Below are 17,378 nucleotides of genomic sequence, written 5' to 3' on the forward strand. Positions count from 1 at the left end.
ATTTGATCAAGTCACATCGCCATCATGATCAGACATCACGTCACATCATTTAATCGAGGGTCGAAGGCGCGAAGAAGCCGTCAGATCTGACTCAGTCAGTGATCACTAGGCAACCTGCCACCGTCCCAAGCGTCTACCAGTGATCCAGCAGTTGTTAAGGTATTCTTGTATCTGTACGGAGTATATATATCTGAAATAATAATATCCACGGCCCGTAAAGAATACAAATGAATAGGCGAGTACACGGCAAATAACCCTCTCAATGCAGAACAAGTACGCAGTTGAAACAAAGTTGGAGCCGGCGTCCGGGAGTGGCTGTAAGCTGCATCTCTGGTATTGCGATCACGCAACTCCGCCATTCTCTTGCGTTTGTGTGAGGCAATCTGGATCATCCATGGATACCTTATATTCATGGCCACCACCGAGGATTTGTTGGCTGGCCTTGTATTTGTGTTTTGATGCTCTGCACAGCGGGAAGTTCTGATTTACTCCGACGATGATCTCTCTCTACTTTGTACGTCGGGCTAAGTCGAAAAAAGCACCATAGAAGAAGAAGAAGTTTTCAACCAGGAAAACAAGCATATTGTGAATATCAATATCTGATCGGAAAGAGAACAATCCTGTCATCGCTCATTTGCAACGCCTGGCCCTAATACTCATGCTGAAATACAAGACTTCTCTAAGTAGCGATAGAAACCTAGGTGATCGAGTTGTACATGCAAAAATCGGTCCTGAAATGACCCAAGATGCTTGACGCCACTTTAATGGGCGTCTCACCTCATTATGCATGCCGCTTGAGGTTTATCATTAATTAAGCCTACTATCTCCCGACGGCGGACCCAATACCACTTCCTGCACCTGTTCCGTGACCGCACCGAGCCTACTAGCAACGCCAAGTATACCGTTCTCCACATCTCCAAGCACCGCTGCAAGATCATTGAGCTTCGATTTCTGGGTTCCAGCGGTCGCTCCATCTCGACTTCGTGAAGCAACAAATTCTTGAATCTGACGGTTCAGTGAAAGCTCGATACCATGAAGGTGGTCTTCGATCTCCTTCAAATTGCGGGTATATCGTTCAAGAACCGTACCCATCTCGTCAGAGCGCTGAGAGAAATAGTCGACAAGGTTTACTGGCACACCATTGATGGAAGTGGCAGACGAGGCGTCGGTCTCGACATCGTCCGGAAGAGCGAGAGTATTCTTGCGCGTGGATCGCAACGCCTGGCGATCGGATCCCTTTTGATCCTGGGCTGACCACCACCCTGCGCCCCCCGCAGATTGATATTGCAGGGGTAATTTTAATGTATCGATAGCACGGAACGCCACTTGTGCCTCGGCTGCATCGCGAGACACGAGGCTGCGTAGTTGATCAATATCGCGAGCGTCGTTCTCCAGCGCATGCTCAATGGTTTCCAGTTTGCCTTGGACGAAATCCACATCATTTGGAATGGTCTCGGCCTGGCCTGCGATTGTAGGAAGCATGTTGGAGACCTCGTTACATAGCTTGATTTGAAGCAGGACGTAGTTGTCGAATTTCTCCAACTCTGATCTGATTTCGTCGGCGCAACTCTCGTACTTTGTCGTCGGCAAGAGGTTACTGAGATCTACCTTGACCCCGGGAACCACTGTTCCGCTTGTGGCTGTTTGTTGTGTCGACAGTTGGGGCGCGGCATTTTGATTCCCAAAGAGAGATAGCGTGGGCTTCTGTGCTTGTTGTTGTTGTTGTTGTTGTTGTTGTTGTTGTTGTTGTTGTTGTTGTTGTTGTTGTTGTTGTGTATTGGTTTGGTTGCCGCCACCACTTGGATTTCTCACTGATTAGTCGATGAAACGAAAGAAGGCTCACGCGGATCACTCACAAGAGGCCACCCCCAGTTGTTGTAGAAGCCCCCAGACCGCCAAATAGCGGTTTTGACTGAGCCTGTGTCGTGGACCCAAACAACCCTCCACCAGTACCTCCGCCTTGGGCCGTGGTAGTGCCCGCGCCTGCAGTCCCCGAAAAGAGCCCACCAGTTGCAGGTTGCGAGCTGGCCTGCGTAGAGCCTCCAAACAGGCCGCCGCCAGCAGCAGTGGTGTTAGTATTCTGCTGTTGTCCACCTAAGCCGGAAAACAGACTTGACCCAGTATTTGAAGATTGTTGTGCGTTCCCTCCCCCAAGGTTTCCAAAAAGGCCGCCCGCTGGTTTTGACTGCGCATTGGCGCTTCCAAACAAACCCCCCGACGTGCTCGTTGTCCCTGGTGTAGCTGTAGATGATGTAGTTTGAGCAGTAGATCCGCCACTGCGCGAGGTAAATAGTCGTTAGCTTAGTTGAATCGCGCGATCCATGAATTTGTAGCTCAGATCTTAGAGCTGAAGCTTCAGACCGAGCTCTGGACACAGGCGCACTTACAAAAGTGAATTGGCGGAATTGGTGTTTATGGACAGGCCGGTTGAAGGTTTTGCGGAAAACATCATAAAAGGAGCGTCTTCTTTGACCAGGGAGTAAAGGAGGAATTAGATAAAATCAAGTCACACCTTTCCTACTGCTCTTTCTTTCAGCTGTACGGATGTCGAGGTAGCGAAGAGACAGGAGGGCGGCGCAAAAATGTTTGGGCAGATAAGTGCAAGTGCAGCGCTATTGCAGTCTTGCAGATATCAGCGTTACCAAGGTAAGGAAGCTAAAGGTACACCCTAACTCCCGGAGTGGACTAGTGGGAAATTGATCTTAATATTAATGGGGAAAGATACACCGGGGCCGACGTTCTAACTTCTGCCGCCGCTGTAAGCCTGTGTACCTCTCTAGGGTAGATAGGAAATCGGACCCGGCATCTGCAGAACATATAAAATCGCATACAGGGATCAGTCCTCACATCAGCCTTAATGCCACTCGGGTTACGTCTATCTAACTCGGTGTCACAACACACACATATATGGATCTATCTCCCAACTCAACCGAACACTCTGTAGCTTAAGGAGACTTGCCAGTTGGCTTCATTGATTGCCCATTGTACTCATCACTGTGATGCTCGGCTGTTTGTCATTTGCTCTTGCCGCCGAGACATCCATCCACTTCCGTCTAGTTCACTATATAAAGCGCAGTGTGATTGCAGGAAGGCGAATAGTTCCCTCACTGTCACCACAGTTCTTAGAAGTGATGCGATGAAAAGCGTGGAGGACAAGTCTCTACAACTCTCCTTTTGTTCTTGCATGGTTCCGAACGGCCTTCGAATTTGAGGCATCATAGTCATATATCAGAGTCCTGCTCCTCTTAATATAGTGGACATTGAAAGTTCCCTGTGCAAGATGGTTGAGAAGGACTCTTTGGTTCAAGGCCCAATATGCGTGGCTTCGACTCAAGTGGACGATGCACAGGATATCCGACTCAATGTCCAGTCATCTCTCCAACAAAGTCGGGATCTCTCATTTGTGTCAGCAAAAGAGAGCAATAGAATAGATCCACCTCTTAATTACGTGAAAGGCGCGGAATGGTAGGTTTTTGGAACGGACCTGACTGAATGCACGATTAATGGAACCTTGGCTAACAGTTACTTGCATAGGTCTCCGGATGGAACCACACTCTTGACTGATTCTGCGGATCATCATATCAGAACCTATATTCTGTAGGTCATGCTGAAAGGGTTGAGACGTTTCTGGACTAACGAGCAGAAATAGGCCTCCGGATTTGCTGGAAGGAACATCATCACCGCATCGGCTGGACCCTTACTCTGTTCTGCCTTCAGCAGAGCCAACGTACGCCACTGCCATCTATCCGTTCTTCAATCTTCGGGATCCGTCTACCACTCTGTTCCTCTCATCAGTCCGTGATCACCCAATTAGACTCGCGTCTGCGCTTGTGCCCACCACTGTGGCAACTTACTCGCTTATACATCCGACGACAGAGGCATTCATTACGCCTCACTCGATGGTGTATCCGCAAGCCCTGGGCGGTACGCACTTCCTCACTGGATCTGATAGCCTGATATGTCTTTTCGACGTATCCCGTCCAGGGAGTGAGGGCCCCGTCGCATGGATGCCTACAATACCCAGTAAGCGTAAGCAAATGGTAGGTGGAGGAGTCGGGATGAAGGGTATCATCTCGGCTATGGCCATCGATCCTGTGGGAGATGGTATCTTGGCTGCGGGTACATTTTCGAGGCAGATAGGTCTGTATGGGGCCAATGGGACTGGAGAGTCTCTCGGGACCTTTAGCATTACAAAGACGGACGCTCATCGCCACATTGGCGGCGCCGGGGTCACGCAACTGCTTTGGAGTCCCTGCGGAAGATATTTGTATATTGCTGAACGGAAAAGCGACGGGGTCTTAATATTCGACACCAGAGTCACCGGGCAGCTTCTTGGCTGGCTAGAAGGTCGAAGGGCTGTCACAAACCAACGCATGAAGATCGATGTTGTACCTGTCGCACAGGGCGAGTCCCATGAGATCTGGGCTGGAGGAACTGATGGATATATGAGGGTATGGCGAAATCCTACACACACTGCCGGACCGCAAAAATGTGACTGGGAATGGAAGGTCCATGATGGTAAGCAGTGATCACGAATTGATTGGGAGTCCAACGAGCTTACAATATACAGACGCCGTGAGCAGTACTGTTTTGCATCCTATGGGAACTATAGCAGCAACGACTTCTGGTCAGAGGCGTTCCTCACGTGATATAAGTGCTGTGGACGAGACGATTCGTCCTACGAAGAAGATCGATAATAGCCTGAAAGTCTGGTCGATGCCATTCCTGGATACCGCTGTCAGTTGAAATATTTGGCCAGTGATGGTTCCAAGGGATGAGACGAGTTCAAGGTCAAGCTTTGAGCCTGGTTGTGTTCGTCAGCCGAGTAAGAGGGTGCAGTAATATGGGACTGGTACGTGGATCTGCTTGCAAAATGATAGAGGAACTCAAGGTTGCTAAATAGCTCAATAGCCGGTTGAGAGGCTGCCATTGCGCCTGAATTTGATGGGGGCTCAACAGCTATTGTACACTGCTTCTGGTCGGGTCCTCAATTAGCGCAATCCTCTGCTCAGAGCATGAGCGTCCCAACAATAGCGTTGTTGCACGACGCAGTGCCTCAATGACCTATTGTCTCCAGAGACCTCAATCAGACGCACAATTAGGCCGCCATCAACACTTCGTTGCCAATACCACCATGGAATTAATTGTCTCGCGGCGTGGTGTGCATGGCTTTGCTTCGAGATGCCTCGAAGACCTATTGTTTCCCATTGAACTAGGGCGTCTTCGAGTAGCAAACTTGCAAACTTGCCCTCATTATTTCCATTTTGGGAACACCGCCCACCCTACTATGTTTGCAGGCCCCAAGCACATGGCATATTCCGCTTTGTTAACGGTATCTCCCGTCTACTTTCAGGTTTTTGATGCTCTGTTATTCACCTCATGCTTGCTGGCCCAACCTCCCTCCCTCTACCTTCGAGTCCCATGTCGTTAAATACAACTTTCACTTCTACACATCTCTCTTCCACTCTACCAACCATCTCTCTTCTCTCATACTCCCTCACACCTGCCAATCGTATCCTTTTATCCTGACTCAGTGTCTTCCAATCATTATCTTGCACTCATACAGCTTCAAAAACTGTCTATCTTGCAATTTCAAGCGAGCTTCTGAGAGTTGCTGTGACTGTCAAGTAAATCGTCGCGAGGATGTCGCCTCAGTTTCCTGGTACTCCTGCTGAGGCTATGGGTCATTATACCGAGATGCAGAGTACTATGCTCTCTCTGCCAGGCTCTCCTACGGCTATGGAAGGTCTCGCGTAAGTCTTTGGCCAGTCGTCTATTCTTAATATCCTCTAACTCCGGTCAAACTAGGCCGGTCTCTCATCAGCACGCTGAAACTGCCCTGCAGGGTGAGCAGGAGCAAGGATCCCACTTTGACAATGCTTTCTTCGATCCAGATGACATATCATTTGACAAAGTGCCCACTCATGTCCCTGACAGCTTTGACTGGGAGACATTCGATAAAACATACAGAAGTTCTCATGAGCAAGGAGCAAATGTCTCGTTCGAACGCCGCAACCTCATCCCGACTTACAATGCCCGTGGCTATGGAAACATCCAACGTCAAGCTGATGACCACGGCGATGAGGCTCAGTACGCTGGGATCTTCGAAAGGGCAGTTGAGACTCGCAACAAGGGTCAGCTCAATGCTGATTTCTGGGAAAATACCACTCTGTCTCCCATTCCTCCTAGTATCAATTCTGTTCTTGAGGTATCCCCTGTCCAGCATCACAACAACACACCCAGAGTCCAACACATTGAACAAGGAACTGCGCATCATGGCGTTGGCGGCTTCAATGCTCACGACCACGAACAGAAGGATGACATGCCCAGTTATGGCAACCCCTCTGCTCGACACCACGATGTCTCAGTTGAGTCCATCGGTGTTGGCAGTTCCAATATCGAAACCCACGAGGACACAGACCCTGCTTGCACTGGTGGCACATATGATGCTCATCACGGCGTGGAGATGATCGGAAGCCACACGTCCGAAAGTCTCGATGCTCGCACTCCCGTCGCTCAAGCCTACGTTCAAGCTGTCGAAGAACCTGCAAAGAAACCTACTCCTACCTTTGCCAAACAATCGGACGGAGGTAGAAGAAGAAATGGCAACCAAGGCCAAAGCTGGTATGTCCTCGTTCTCGTCAATCCTTCCCACCACGTTGGACTTCTAATGACCTTTATCGACAATGCTAGGAGCGAGCCAATTCATTCAGACTTATCCGGAGAGAGAGATGAAAGTTCCGAAGCACAGTCCTCGTCCCAAAATAATTCGGGTGACAGCACTCCTCCATCCGCAAATATTGAGGACCTCATTGACCCTGCACTTACCGCGTCGATTCAGAACAATGTTTCCAATTCTGAGTCTGCCAACATGACCTCTCATCCGGCTCACAATGCCGAAAAGGCATACGGAACCCCTGCTGACAGCCAGGAGGCACAGCTGGCGTATCCCTCTAGCAGTCAGGGCGTTTCTACTTCCATGCAAGACCAGTCCCAACAAGACTCGAATGGTTTGGCTGCTCTCAATCGTCCTACGAACAATCAGGCACACCGGCCCCCAACCGTGCAACAATCGCAACACCGATCTTCGAGCTCCGCTGCGGCTCCCAATCGTGTTGATCAAAGCCAAGAACATCCTGCGCGGGATATCTCAAATGAGCAACAGCAAATTCAGCCCCGACCAGTTAACTCCGAGAGACCTGCCCAAGGCAAGGCACCTCAAAGCCCACATGCATCCGTGGTCTCCGCGGCCGCTTCCAATGACTATCATAGCAGCGAGGCACCTCCGGCCTTCTCGGAGCAAGCCCCGTCTGATTCAGCTGCTGATAGACGTAAGAAACCGACAGTTGTGGACCAACTATTTCCGCCAATCGATGCAATACCCGGATTACCGACCTCTCATGATCTTATGAACCCCGAGTGGAGCAGACCGGAAATACAAACCGCTGGAGTGCAAACCAGTTTCGCGTCCTTGGAAGAGGCGATGAGTGCGCTCAATCCTCCCAAAGGACCTGGTCGCGACCCGCATTTGGTAGTCTCGGACGCGCAAAAGTTGACGATTGTAAACTCTTTTTTACGGGCAATGATGAACCTCGATAGTGTGGACGACAAACCTAAAACCACACTTGTGTGGAAGAACACTATGCGAAGAAAACCTGTGGAAATCGAGGCCGCTTGTTGGAATGTGTTGGTAAGTCTCAATGGCAACATGTCTTTCGACACTTTACTGATACTTGAGTAGGAACTTTTGATTGAGTATCACCGCACAATGCCGTTGCCACCTCCCAAGGAGGGAAAGAAGGGAGGCAATAAAGGGCGCAAGGATAAAGAGGAGAAGGAGGAGGAGGAGGACGACGAAGAGGATGAAGGAGAGAAGACGAAAGTGAAAGATCCCGCCAAAACCGGGGCGCTACTTTCCTTCCCGGACAGGGTTGCGGCCATTGTCCGGATCTTTCATGTGAACAAGTCGACGTGTAAGCGGATGTTAGACTACCATGCCAAATACGTCCACGACTTCGTGGACACCCCGCTGGATTGTCTGGTCCGCTGCCGCGCGAACATTATTGTCAACGAAAACAAGGGAGGGCAAATCAAGACCGGAAGGGCCGTCGAGGCAGCGGCGAAGACAGAGGCGGATGGGAAAAAAAAGGCGACGGGAAAGGCGAAGGGCAAGGCGAAGGGAAAGGCGAAAGCAAAGGCTGAGGCGGAGGCTGAGGCAGAACCGCCAGTCGGCGGAGGTTCTGCTGACGAAGCCCATGAGGTCGAGGACGCCGAGAAGGCCGGAAATGACTCTCAGGAAACTGTCGCTGTCCAGGATCAAGACACTTCAGGTCAGCGTGGCCCCTCGTATGCTTCGGCGGCACGCGGGCAGCCAAGCTACGGCCACAACGGACAGTCAAGCTACGCGCAGAACGGGCAGTCAAACTACGGCCACAACGGACAGTCAAGCTACGTGCACAACGGGCAGTCAAACTACGGCCACAACGGACAGTACCCACAGGGTTATTCCATGCAAGGCCAGAACAATACCGGGTACAACCGAGTTATGAGCAATGCCGGACACAACCAAGGCATGAACAATAACAGACACGTCCCAGGCATGATCTATACAGGACAGTACCAAGGTGTGACCAATGCCGGACACAACCAAGGCATGAACAATGACAGACACGTCCAAGGCATGACCTATACAGGACAGTACCAAGGTGTGACCAATACCGGACACATCCAAGGCATGACCTATACCGGATACAACAATATTGACACCGGCGTGTCCAGTACCGGCCAAATCCAACGCACGATCAATACCGGACAATTACCTCCTACAAACACCAGTGGACTTCACCCGAGCATGAACATGGACATGGTCCCCATGGATCTGACGCTGGACGCCGCTCTTCATGCCTATGGATCACACTCCGAATATGAACAGCACGGCATATCTCCTGATTTCAGTGCAGCCGCTGGTCCGACTTCTGACGCTTCGAGTTCTCACACGTCATCAATGGATCCTTCCCTGTGGGCAGCAAACATGAGTTGCGAGATGCCGCCGCCGCCTCAACTGCCCCCTCAAATGTCAACTTTTTATCAGCCGACTTTGAATCCCACTTCAATGGTTGGCCCGAATCCTATCGTTTCGAGGAGCATGGGATTGAACCCTGGTTTGCCGCCAAACAACCAAACGCGCGGCCGCAAGCGAGGATCAGCAGAAACTGGAGCCGATGAGAACGGCCCTCCTACCAAGAGACGTCGTTAGAGCAAAGAATGATTCAGCATCCAGTCATTCTTGCTTCTTCAATGCATTCGACTTTACTCAAGTCACGTTCATCGTCTATTGAATTGGCATCACAATGCTTCTCATCGAATTGGCGAGGCGCGTGGGGCTTGCGATCACTTTAGTATCACTTTATGGTCTTTCATGAGCCTTGTTTCTCGCATCTACTGGCTGCTTCGGTGCAATGCATCTCTCATTGGTGTCTGGCTCATCGTGTTTTCATCAGCAAATTCTATTCGCAGCTTAGGATGTGATACCCTTGTTCGAAGGCGAATGCTCTTGTGCAATACACCAGAATCTCATTCCGCTGACTTGATCCCTCTGAAAAACAAGCGTGCTGACATTCAATCATTTGTGGCATTTGGCGCTTGGGTTGCCTCTGTTTGCTCGTTACCTACTGTTACTGCACTGTCATGGCTGCATTCTGATATCCTCTGCTGGCGTTGGTGAAGATATCCATCCATTTCCACCTGCGTTTGATCGTTCGAATCCCTTTGTTTCTCATCACGTACTTAGTACGCTATGGATTCTAGCTGTTTGTTTCGACACGCAGCCTTCAAACACTTTGTACATTAATAGATGGCACGTTTGTTTACTCGCCCTTTCCTGTTATTTCTAGCATAAAATCTCTTTCTGGCTTGGTGCACCGGCTTTGCTATGCATTGCTTTGAACTGGATTATGCCATCATTGCACTGATCCTTTGATTGATCTATCGCTGCTGATAGGCTGGTTTGCTATTGACATATTCACATCGCTTCATGTACAATATGAGAATGGAACAGAAAAGACAACTGTAACTAGAGGAAATACACAAGGCTACGCAGGACGAATACCGTACTTCTCGTAAGGAAAGCCTTCCAAAGTCGACACCAACTCTCCCCATCCATCGTCAATCTCGCCGGGTTTACCGGCGCCTTGAATTCTCCACGCCGCCAACTCCTCTGCCTCCCTCTCCGGGACGGACTTCTCCTCTTCCTTATGTTCACCCGTCACCCCAGCCAGTACCTCCGCTTCTCGGCCCTTGTAAGCCCCTAGTAGACCCGGGTGAGGACACCAAATTACCCGCATTCCAGCTCGGCGTCCCGCCTCGACACCAGGAACTGCATCTTCAAAGACAAGACACTCTTCGGGCCTGATCTCAGGTTCTCCTCGCTGCCGCAAGCCCTCATTGATCGTCTCAAGAGCGAGCAGATAGATATCCGGTAGCGGCTTTCCTCTTCCCTTACCAATTCGAGGATCGTCACCTAGTACGCGCTGTGACTCGGGAAATGCAGAGAACAGATCCTGTAGATGGTCGGTCTTCAGTTTGAAATTCTTGCTATGCGATGATGTCGCCAGGGCTATGTAGACCGGTTGGTCCGTCTTCTGGGTCGAGACAAGCTTGGACAGGAGAGTTCTGACGCCCGGTAGTGGCTGCGACTGGGGGAAGTACTTGGCTTGCAGGGCGGCCTGCTTCGCGCCGTATTCCTCGGGGCTGATGGGGAGTTGAGCCCAGTGGTGGAAGATCTTGCTTGCCTATACGGTAGAATATTAGGACAGAACGTAATAGTGTTGGAACAAGACATTCGAGTCTCAAGAACTGAGTGGACTGAAGATGCGGGGGAGGACTCACCTCAGGCTGTGGTCGACCCTGCAATTGAGCCTTGATTTCCCAAGGAAGTAGCGGCTTTCCGAATTCCTGGAGGATTGCGTTCGTGATCTCTGTGTATTTGTCCTCTGAGTCGATGAGCAATCCATCCATATCAAAGAGGCATGCCCGCACGCGGGGGAATCTGTCAGAGAGGGGCAGTCAGCGGGGTGAAATATCCATGAGCATGGAAATGAGTGAATCTGGACCTGAGAACTTACTCGGTCGTGCTTTTGGTCATAGTGAAGTAATTGTTTCGCAGACGAAACGAATAGTGCAGAGTGACAGGAGGATCAGATCTTCAATTGTAGTTTAAAGACACTCAGATAAGGCTACTCCACACTGGTGTTAATCGGCTTGGATGTAAGTTTAACCCAGTCGGGAATTTCTTTCGTGCCGCTTTACCATCGAGGGGAATGGTCAGGGATCATCGAGTCCGGTTGTCCGGCTTCCCGATTATTGATAACTATCCACTCAAGCTTCCAAGCTCCGAAGCGGCGTTCTCAGTAGCCTTCACTTTCACTCTGCAACATGACTACAGAAAATTCGGATAAGAATCCACACAAATCCGACCCTGGGTCCGATAGCGAAAGCGAGGATGTCTTTCATGATGCACGGTTCCCCGCAGAGGAAGAAGCTGTGAGTTGCTGATTGCTGCTTTCCTAAGAAATAGTTGCTGACGCTCATATCGACCATCCTAACAGCGCCTCTTGAAAGAATCTCACGAAATCAAAACAGAAGCGAACAAACTGTTTACGGCTGGCTGCTATGATCAGGCTATTTCCTGCTATGACCGTGCCCTTGCCTCGTGTCCCAATTACCTCGACTATGAAGTTGCCGTTCTTCGAAGCAACATGGCCGCATGCTACCTGAAGCTGGAAGACTGGAAGGCAGCTGTCGACTCTGCAACTACCTGTCTTGATCGTCTCGAAAACATCATTCCGCTGTCTCCTCAGCAGAATCAGGATAAAGACCAACCGAAACAAAACTCTCAATCGTCAGAACAGACAGACGCGGTGATCGAGATTTCCGGTGAAAACGAAGAGGCAGAAAAGGAGGAGCTCAAACGGTTACAGAAAATGGACGAGAAAAAGAACGACGTGATGCGTATTCGGGCAAAGGCGCTTATGAGACGTGCGCGAGCGAAGAGCCAGCTCGGCGGCTGGGGAAATTTACAAGGAGCCGAAGAGGACTACAAAGTGCTTGCTGGGATGGAAAACCTACCTGCAGACGATAAGCGGGTTGTGCAGAGGGCTCTTCGCGAATTGCCCGCGAGGATAAACCAGGCACGGGAGAAGGAGACGGCGGAGATGATGAGTAAACTGAAGGATGTGAGTCGACAACTCTTCCATACTGACTCTGATGAAGCACTGCTAACTCTTCACTGCAGCTCGGAAACGGCATCCTCAAACCATTTGGGTTGTCAACGGATAATTTCAAGTTCGTCCAAGATCCTAAGACTGGTGGCTACAGCATGAATTTTCAATCATGATAGAATGAAGAGGCCAAACTTCCCAATCTCTGAAAGCCGCTTCCTTATTGCCTCCTTGTGCATGTAGAATCGCTATATAGTGCGGAAGCGCGACTGGGAAGAGCCTATATTCCCTTTCTCCTCGTATACACACTGTCTTCGTAGGATAAGGATCGTTACCTCAGCTGGTTAGCAGAGTAATAGAGGCCACCACGTCACGGATGATGGTCTGCATCACAACAATTCTGGCTCTCTGACTGTACACCTAGCACTGAATGGAATTCGCTCAGTACTTTGCACATCTTCCAATCAAATTCCTTAACAATACAGAAACTTTATCTCTTCGTTCTATGGCTCCCTCGGCAGTTTCATGTGGGGGAATTGCGGGGCAATGGCCCTGGTGACGGAGGATATCCGACAAGGGTTCTGTCTCTGTGTCTTTCGAGTCAATTTGATGCGGCTTTGGCTCGGCTTCGAGGATGTCTCTGAGGATTTCTCACACAACTCTTCGCTTGAGCGGAGCCATTAGTGAACCCATTCTCGTCTCTACCGCATATGGAGCCGATACAACTCGCCCACGAAACGAGGAACGAAGTGGTTGGAGAATCCCTATGATTCGGAATTACCCCTCAGCTTTGTTGACAACTTAAAGTCAAAGCTCATGGAGTTAAATCCGGCATATTACTGGGTGATTTTATTACCGAAATATGGAGAGCTGCCAATCGGGAGGTTAATTGACTCCTTGAATCGTCCTACAGGGAGACTGTTCAAAAGCCTTGAAGTATACTCTGGATGCTGTTGACCTCTTTCCTACATTTCCCCGCAATCTGATGTGTTTACTACTTGCACTCAGCGGGATTCAGTACGATGGCAACCATACTTCAGACAAGATTGCTGGGTGAAGTTCGAGCCGAGACTCATGACGGTGTGAGTCAGTTTCTGGGTATTCAATACGCTACTCTCAAAGACAGATTCGCAGACGCGGAACTCATCGAGCAGCGTGAAGGCAGTATCTTGGACGCGAGCAAGGACGGGTAAGAGTGGTCAGGAAATATACCCCAAGTCAGTGAACTAATGCAAGGAATCCTAGTCCAACTGCTTTGTCTCCTTCATTTGGGTGTGACTTTGAGCTTGGCCACATTCAACATATCCTCCCAAAGAAAGAGCTTCCTCAATCGGACTTGAATTGTCTCAATCTGAATATTACCGTCCCAGCGGGCACAACAGCAACCTCCAAGCTTCCTGTGTTTCTCTTCATTCACGGCGGAGGGCTGGTGCTTGGAGCCAACTCCTGGCCACAATTCGATTATGCACGCTTTGTCAAGTTATCTGTTGAAAAGAACTTACCAATAGTGGCGGTTTCTATGAAGTAAGGCCACTACCCTGACACGACATGGGCAAGGACTCACTCGAAAAAGTTATCGTCTCGGTGCATTCGGCTTCCTTACTTCTAATGAACTTCGACGGGCAGGGTACAACGCCAACAATGGGCTCAGAGATCAGAAAGTGGCCATGAGATGGGTGCAGAAACACATTGCGGATTTTGGTGGAGATCCTGATAATGTGACACTCGCGGGGATGAGCGCTGGAGGAGGTATGTCTGGCTCATCATTGATTTTCACTACGTTACAGGCATACTGAACTTTGCTAGCGTGTGTAACGTACCACCTCGACTCTGACGAGCAACTCTTTAAGCGGGCTATTGTGATGAGTGGTACCTGTCTACTCATCCAACCCTTGCCTTACGATTTACATGAGCAGAACTACCAGCAAGCCATTGCAGCGTTGGGACTGGCCAATGCTAGTTCAGAGGAAAGAATCAGAGCTCTTTTGGAAACACCGGGTGATGACTTAGTCGCCAAAATACCCCCAACCTTTCTAGCAGCTCCTGCGATTGATAGGGCCATGGTGACCTCGGTCGTCACCTATGCGCAAGTGGCCGACAAAGGCTCTGACATTCCCCGCGGAAAGAAGTGGTGCGAAGATCTAATGATTGGCGACGCTCAGATGGATGTAAGCTGTCATGAAACGCTGTCAAATCGTCTACTGACCGCGACTCTCTCTCTTCCCAGGCTAGTATCATGGCGTTTTTGATGTCTCATACGAAGAAAGACTGTGCAAGCAAGTTCATTACCGCGATCTACACCATACTTTCATCCAAATTAGATGTTGCGCAACAGATCTTGGACAAGTACAACATCACAAGGGACATGACAGACGACGAGGCCTTCCCAGCTATTCTCAACTACGTAAATGACATTGCTTTCTTTGCTCCCGTCCTGACATTTGCAAAGGGCTGGAAAAACAATGTATACGTCTATCACTTCAACGAAGGGAATCCATGGGACGGGCCTTGGAAAGATCGAGCGAGTCATATCCTTGACTTGGCCTACCTGTTCCAGAACTTCCGAGAGTTTATGGGGCCAGACCAGCAGCAACTTGCAATTAACTTCGCCGAAGACTTCTTCAAATTCTGTCATGGTGTGAAGCCATGGCCTTCCGTTGCCCATAATGATGTAGAAGCTGGCTTCACGGCACGAGTCTACGGTCCTGCACCCAATGTAGGGCAAGTGAACGGGCCGTACAATGAGGGAAGCTTGCGAAGAAGCGTTCTCTTCGACCACGCTGACCAAGCGTCGCTAGATGAGTTTGCACAGGTACTTGCGTTGTTTAGAACCCTCTAGCCCAACGTCATGGCATTTACACTGTGATGTACATAGCCGTGAAGAGATAAGTCCATTGCACTGCTGGCTTTTAGTTGCGTTTTGACTTAGGCACATTGTGTGTGTTTCAAGTCAATTATATGTAGATACTGGCACCGCGTACCGGCAGATAGCCCAATATTATGTTCTGTGGTTAATAGATCCGCCACGATCTGAATCCCTTGATACTGCGGGCTGATTCCGTTCAGGCTCGGGTCCCGCGGGCCCCGAGGCAGAAGGAATTGAATCATCGCCTAGACTTTTAATCCTCAAATCCTCTCCAAACTATTATCTCTTCTCAAATTCTTCATTATGTGCCTCTTGCGTATGTCTTAATGGATGGTTCGATAGCTCTAAGATTCTGTGTCCTCAACTTTTCGTGACCTCTATTACTTGAGTACCCGCATGACATCTCAGCGGTATAGCTTAATCTGAGACCCATATTCGCTATGGTCTTAGGCGGCCTGCTATCAAAACATGAGAAGGAGCCTAAGCGACCGATTCTCCTCGAGCTAAGGTCTTCCAAAGTCTTCGTCATATTTGTGGTGGCTTTCGCGACATTCACTGTAAGTTGGCAACAAGGGATGGTGTCCCCGAAAGAAAACATGCTAAAACCAGTTATGTCAGGATATCCTGCTATATGGGCTTGTAAGTTAACTGTTCTACCTTAAGTATCGCCTCTACCGTGTAATGATTTATGTGCAAGAGCTCAACGTGTTATAGATTGTTCCTGTGACCCCTACTGCATTGCATGAGAGAGTCGGTTTATCAGAGGACGATGGTATGTGCCCTTCTCTTGAGATGTATTGACATTTGGTCTCTGTGATTTTGGCTCTGACCTTTCACTATCAGAGCAATCATGGACCTCGATCTTATTAGCATTGTACGGCGCCGCACTTTTGGCAGCTTCCCGTGAGTTTGACCATCCTTGGCCACCGGACTACATCGTGACAATTCTACTCACCGTTCTCCTTCAATTCAGCTATTTCCGGCTACTTAGCAGATCGGATAGAGTCTAGGCGCTGGCCTCTCCTGATAGGGCTGGTCGCCTTGGGTGCTTCTACAGCGTTGCTCTGTGTAGGCACTACTCTCGGCCTCTGGATTGCCGGACGTTTGTTCCAAGGAGTATCTGCGGCTGTTGTTTGGACAGTCGGACTAGCCCTGCTAGTCGACACGATAGAAAAAGAGGCCCTGGGGGAGGCGATGGGATATGCGGCAATGGGCATCACACTCGGGACAATGACAGGCCCCCTCCTTGGGGGTGTTTTATATGAGAAGGGAGGCTACTACGCTGTCTTCGGTCTTGCATTCGGTATAATTGGCTTCGACATATTCCTACGACTCATCTTGATTGAGAAGAAAGATGCCCTGAAGTGGCTTCATACTGGGAAGTTTTTCACAGAACCAGTTGACAATCCAACGCAAAAGCAACCTACGGATGGGCGTGTACCTCTTCCTTGCATGACGGATGAGCGTGACAGTAACGGTCGCAACGAGCATGATGCAGCATCGAGCTCGACACCGCGAGGCGACACAATTGGGGATGCAAACCAACAGATGCCTCGCAAGAGACGTTTCGGCGCTGTTACCACTCTGTTGGCCTCAGACCGAATGCTTGTCACGCTATGGGCTTATTTTATTGTGGCTGTTGCGTTGACATCTCTCGATAGCGTCCTTCCTCTTTTCGTTCAGGATACATTCGGTTGGAAACAGACAGCCCAAGGACTCATCTTCATTCCAGTGTCGGTGCCTCATCTTCTGGATCCGTTCTTCGGGTACATCAACGACAGGTTTCCCCAAGCTAGGCGCTTTGTAGTTGGTGGAGCATTGCTCATCACAGTCCCATTGTTCGTGCTTCTCCGACTTGTCACAACGAATTCTATGAACCAAAAAGTGGTGCTTTGTGTGCTGTTAGCTCTGATAGGGCTCTGCCTAGCCTTCCTGATTCCTCCGCTCTTTGTTGAGGCATCGTACGTTGTTCAGGAGAAAGAAGCAGAGTCACCCGGAGTCTTCGGCAAAGGAGGCGCAATGGCACTTGCGTACGGTATCCTCAATTCCGCTTTTGCAGCTGGGTCCATGGTCGGTCCATTCCTGGCTGGGTTCATCCGAGAAAGCGCTGGCTGGAGCACGATGTCCTGGGTCATAGGCCTGCTGATGGGCGTGTCTGCTATTCCTATATTGCTTTTTCTGGGAGGCCCTATATGGAAACCTACGGAACGGCATGCTGAGAGTCAGTCTGCTGAAGCAGCTGGATAGGCTGTACAGAACGCGGACCACACGCTCGAGCAATTTAAAAATGTATA

The 17,378-nt window shown here is 49.9% G+C and overlaps 7 protein-coding genes across 7 annotated transcripts, besides 8 other annotated features; 5 read left to right on the plus strand and 2 right to left on the minus strand.

Moving 5' to 3' along the window:
- Positions 1–807: 807 nt before the first annotated feature.
- NFIA_056500 (nucleoporin FG repeat-containing protein) lies at positions 808–2,449 on the minus strand (the record flags this gene model as incomplete). Its single annotated transcript, XM_001258197.1, has 3 exons — positions 808–1,549; positions 1,857–2,276; positions 2,388–2,449. The coding sequence occupies 3 exons, from the start codon at positions 2,447–2,449 to the stop codon at positions 808–810; spliced, it is 1,224 nt and encodes a 407-aa protein (XP_001258198.1).
- Positions 1,711–1,773: a microsatellite.
- Positions 1,711–1,774: a microsatellite.
- An 831-nt stretch (positions 2,450–3,280) lies between the features above and the next one.
- NFIA_056510 (uncharacterized protein) lies at positions 3,281–4,529 on the plus strand (the record flags this gene model as incomplete). The annotated part of the gene is made up of 2 exons (XM_001258198.1): positions 3,281–3,465; positions 3,650–4,529. 2 exons carry the CDS (start codon positions 3,281–3,283, stop codon positions 4,527–4,529), a joined length of 1,065 nt encoding a protein of 354 aa, XP_001258199.1.
- A 1,114-nt stretch (positions 4,530–5,643) lies between these two features.
- On the plus strand, positions 5,644–9,256 carry NFIA_056520 (uncharacterized protein; the record flags this gene model as incomplete). The annotated part of the gene is made up of 3 exons (XM_001258199.1): positions 5,644–5,753; positions 5,809–7,690; positions 7,742–9,256. 3 exons carry the CDS (start codon positions 5,644–5,646, stop codon positions 9,254–9,256), a joined length of 3,507 nt encoding a protein of 1,168 aa, XP_001258200.1.
- Positions 7,829–7,871: a microsatellite.
- Positions 8,146–8,189: a microsatellite.
- Positions 8,365–8,491: a microsatellite.
- Positions 8,373–8,491: a microsatellite.
- Positions 8,551–8,737: a microsatellite.
- Positions 8,565–8,744: a microsatellite.
- An 835-nt stretch (positions 9,257–10,091) lies between the features above and the next one.
- On the minus strand, positions 10,092–11,143 carry NFIA_056530 (haloacid dehalogenase superfamily protein; the record flags this gene model as incomplete). Its single annotated transcript, XM_001258200.1, has 3 exons — positions 10,092–10,790; positions 10,888–11,047; positions 11,124–11,143. 3 exons carry the CDS (start codon positions 11,141–11,143, stop codon positions 10,092–10,094), a joined length of 879 nt encoding a protein of 292 aa, XP_001258201.1.
- A 290-nt stretch (positions 11,144–11,433) lies between these two features.
- Positions 11,434–12,394, plus strand: NFIA_056540 (tetratricopeptide repeat protein; the record flags this gene model as incomplete). The annotated part of the gene is made up of 3 exons (XM_001258201.1): positions 11,434–11,541; positions 11,607–12,233; positions 12,293–12,394. The coding sequence occupies 3 exons, from the start codon at positions 11,434–11,436 to the stop codon at positions 12,392–12,394; spliced, it is 837 nt and encodes a 278-aa protein (XP_001258202.1).
- Positions 12,395–13,240: 846 nt separating this feature from the next.
- On the plus strand, positions 13,241–15,057 carry NFIA_056550 (putative carboxylesterase; the record flags this gene model as incomplete). The annotated part of the gene is made up of 5 exons (XM_001258202.1): positions 13,241–13,407; positions 13,464–13,742; positions 13,792–13,967; positions 14,025–14,386; positions 14,446–15,057. The coding sequence occupies 5 exons, from the start codon at positions 13,241–13,243 to the stop codon at positions 15,055–15,057; spliced, it is 1,596 nt and encodes a 531-aa protein (XP_001258203.1).
- A 467-nt stretch (positions 15,058–15,524) lies between these two features.
- NFIA_056560 (MFS transporter) lies at positions 15,525–17,331 on the plus strand (the record flags this gene model as incomplete). The annotated part of the gene is made up of 5 exons (XM_001258203.1): positions 15,525–15,641; positions 15,703–15,723; positions 15,799–15,856; positions 15,928–15,987; positions 16,058–17,331. The coding sequence occupies 5 exons, from the start codon at positions 15,525–15,527 to the stop codon at positions 17,329–17,331; spliced, it is 1,530 nt and encodes a 509-aa protein (XP_001258204.1).
- Between the last annotated feature and the right edge of the window lie 47 nt (positions 17,332–17,378).

This window comes from Aspergillus fischeri, genomic scaffold (genome assembly GCF_000149645.3).
Source record: "Aspergillus fischeri NRRL 181 1099437636266 genomic scaffold, whole genome shotgun sequence".
NCBI classification, from domain to species: domain Eukaryota; kingdom Fungi; phylum Ascomycota; class Eurotiomycetes; order Eurotiales; family Aspergillaceae; genus Aspergillus; species Aspergillus fischeri.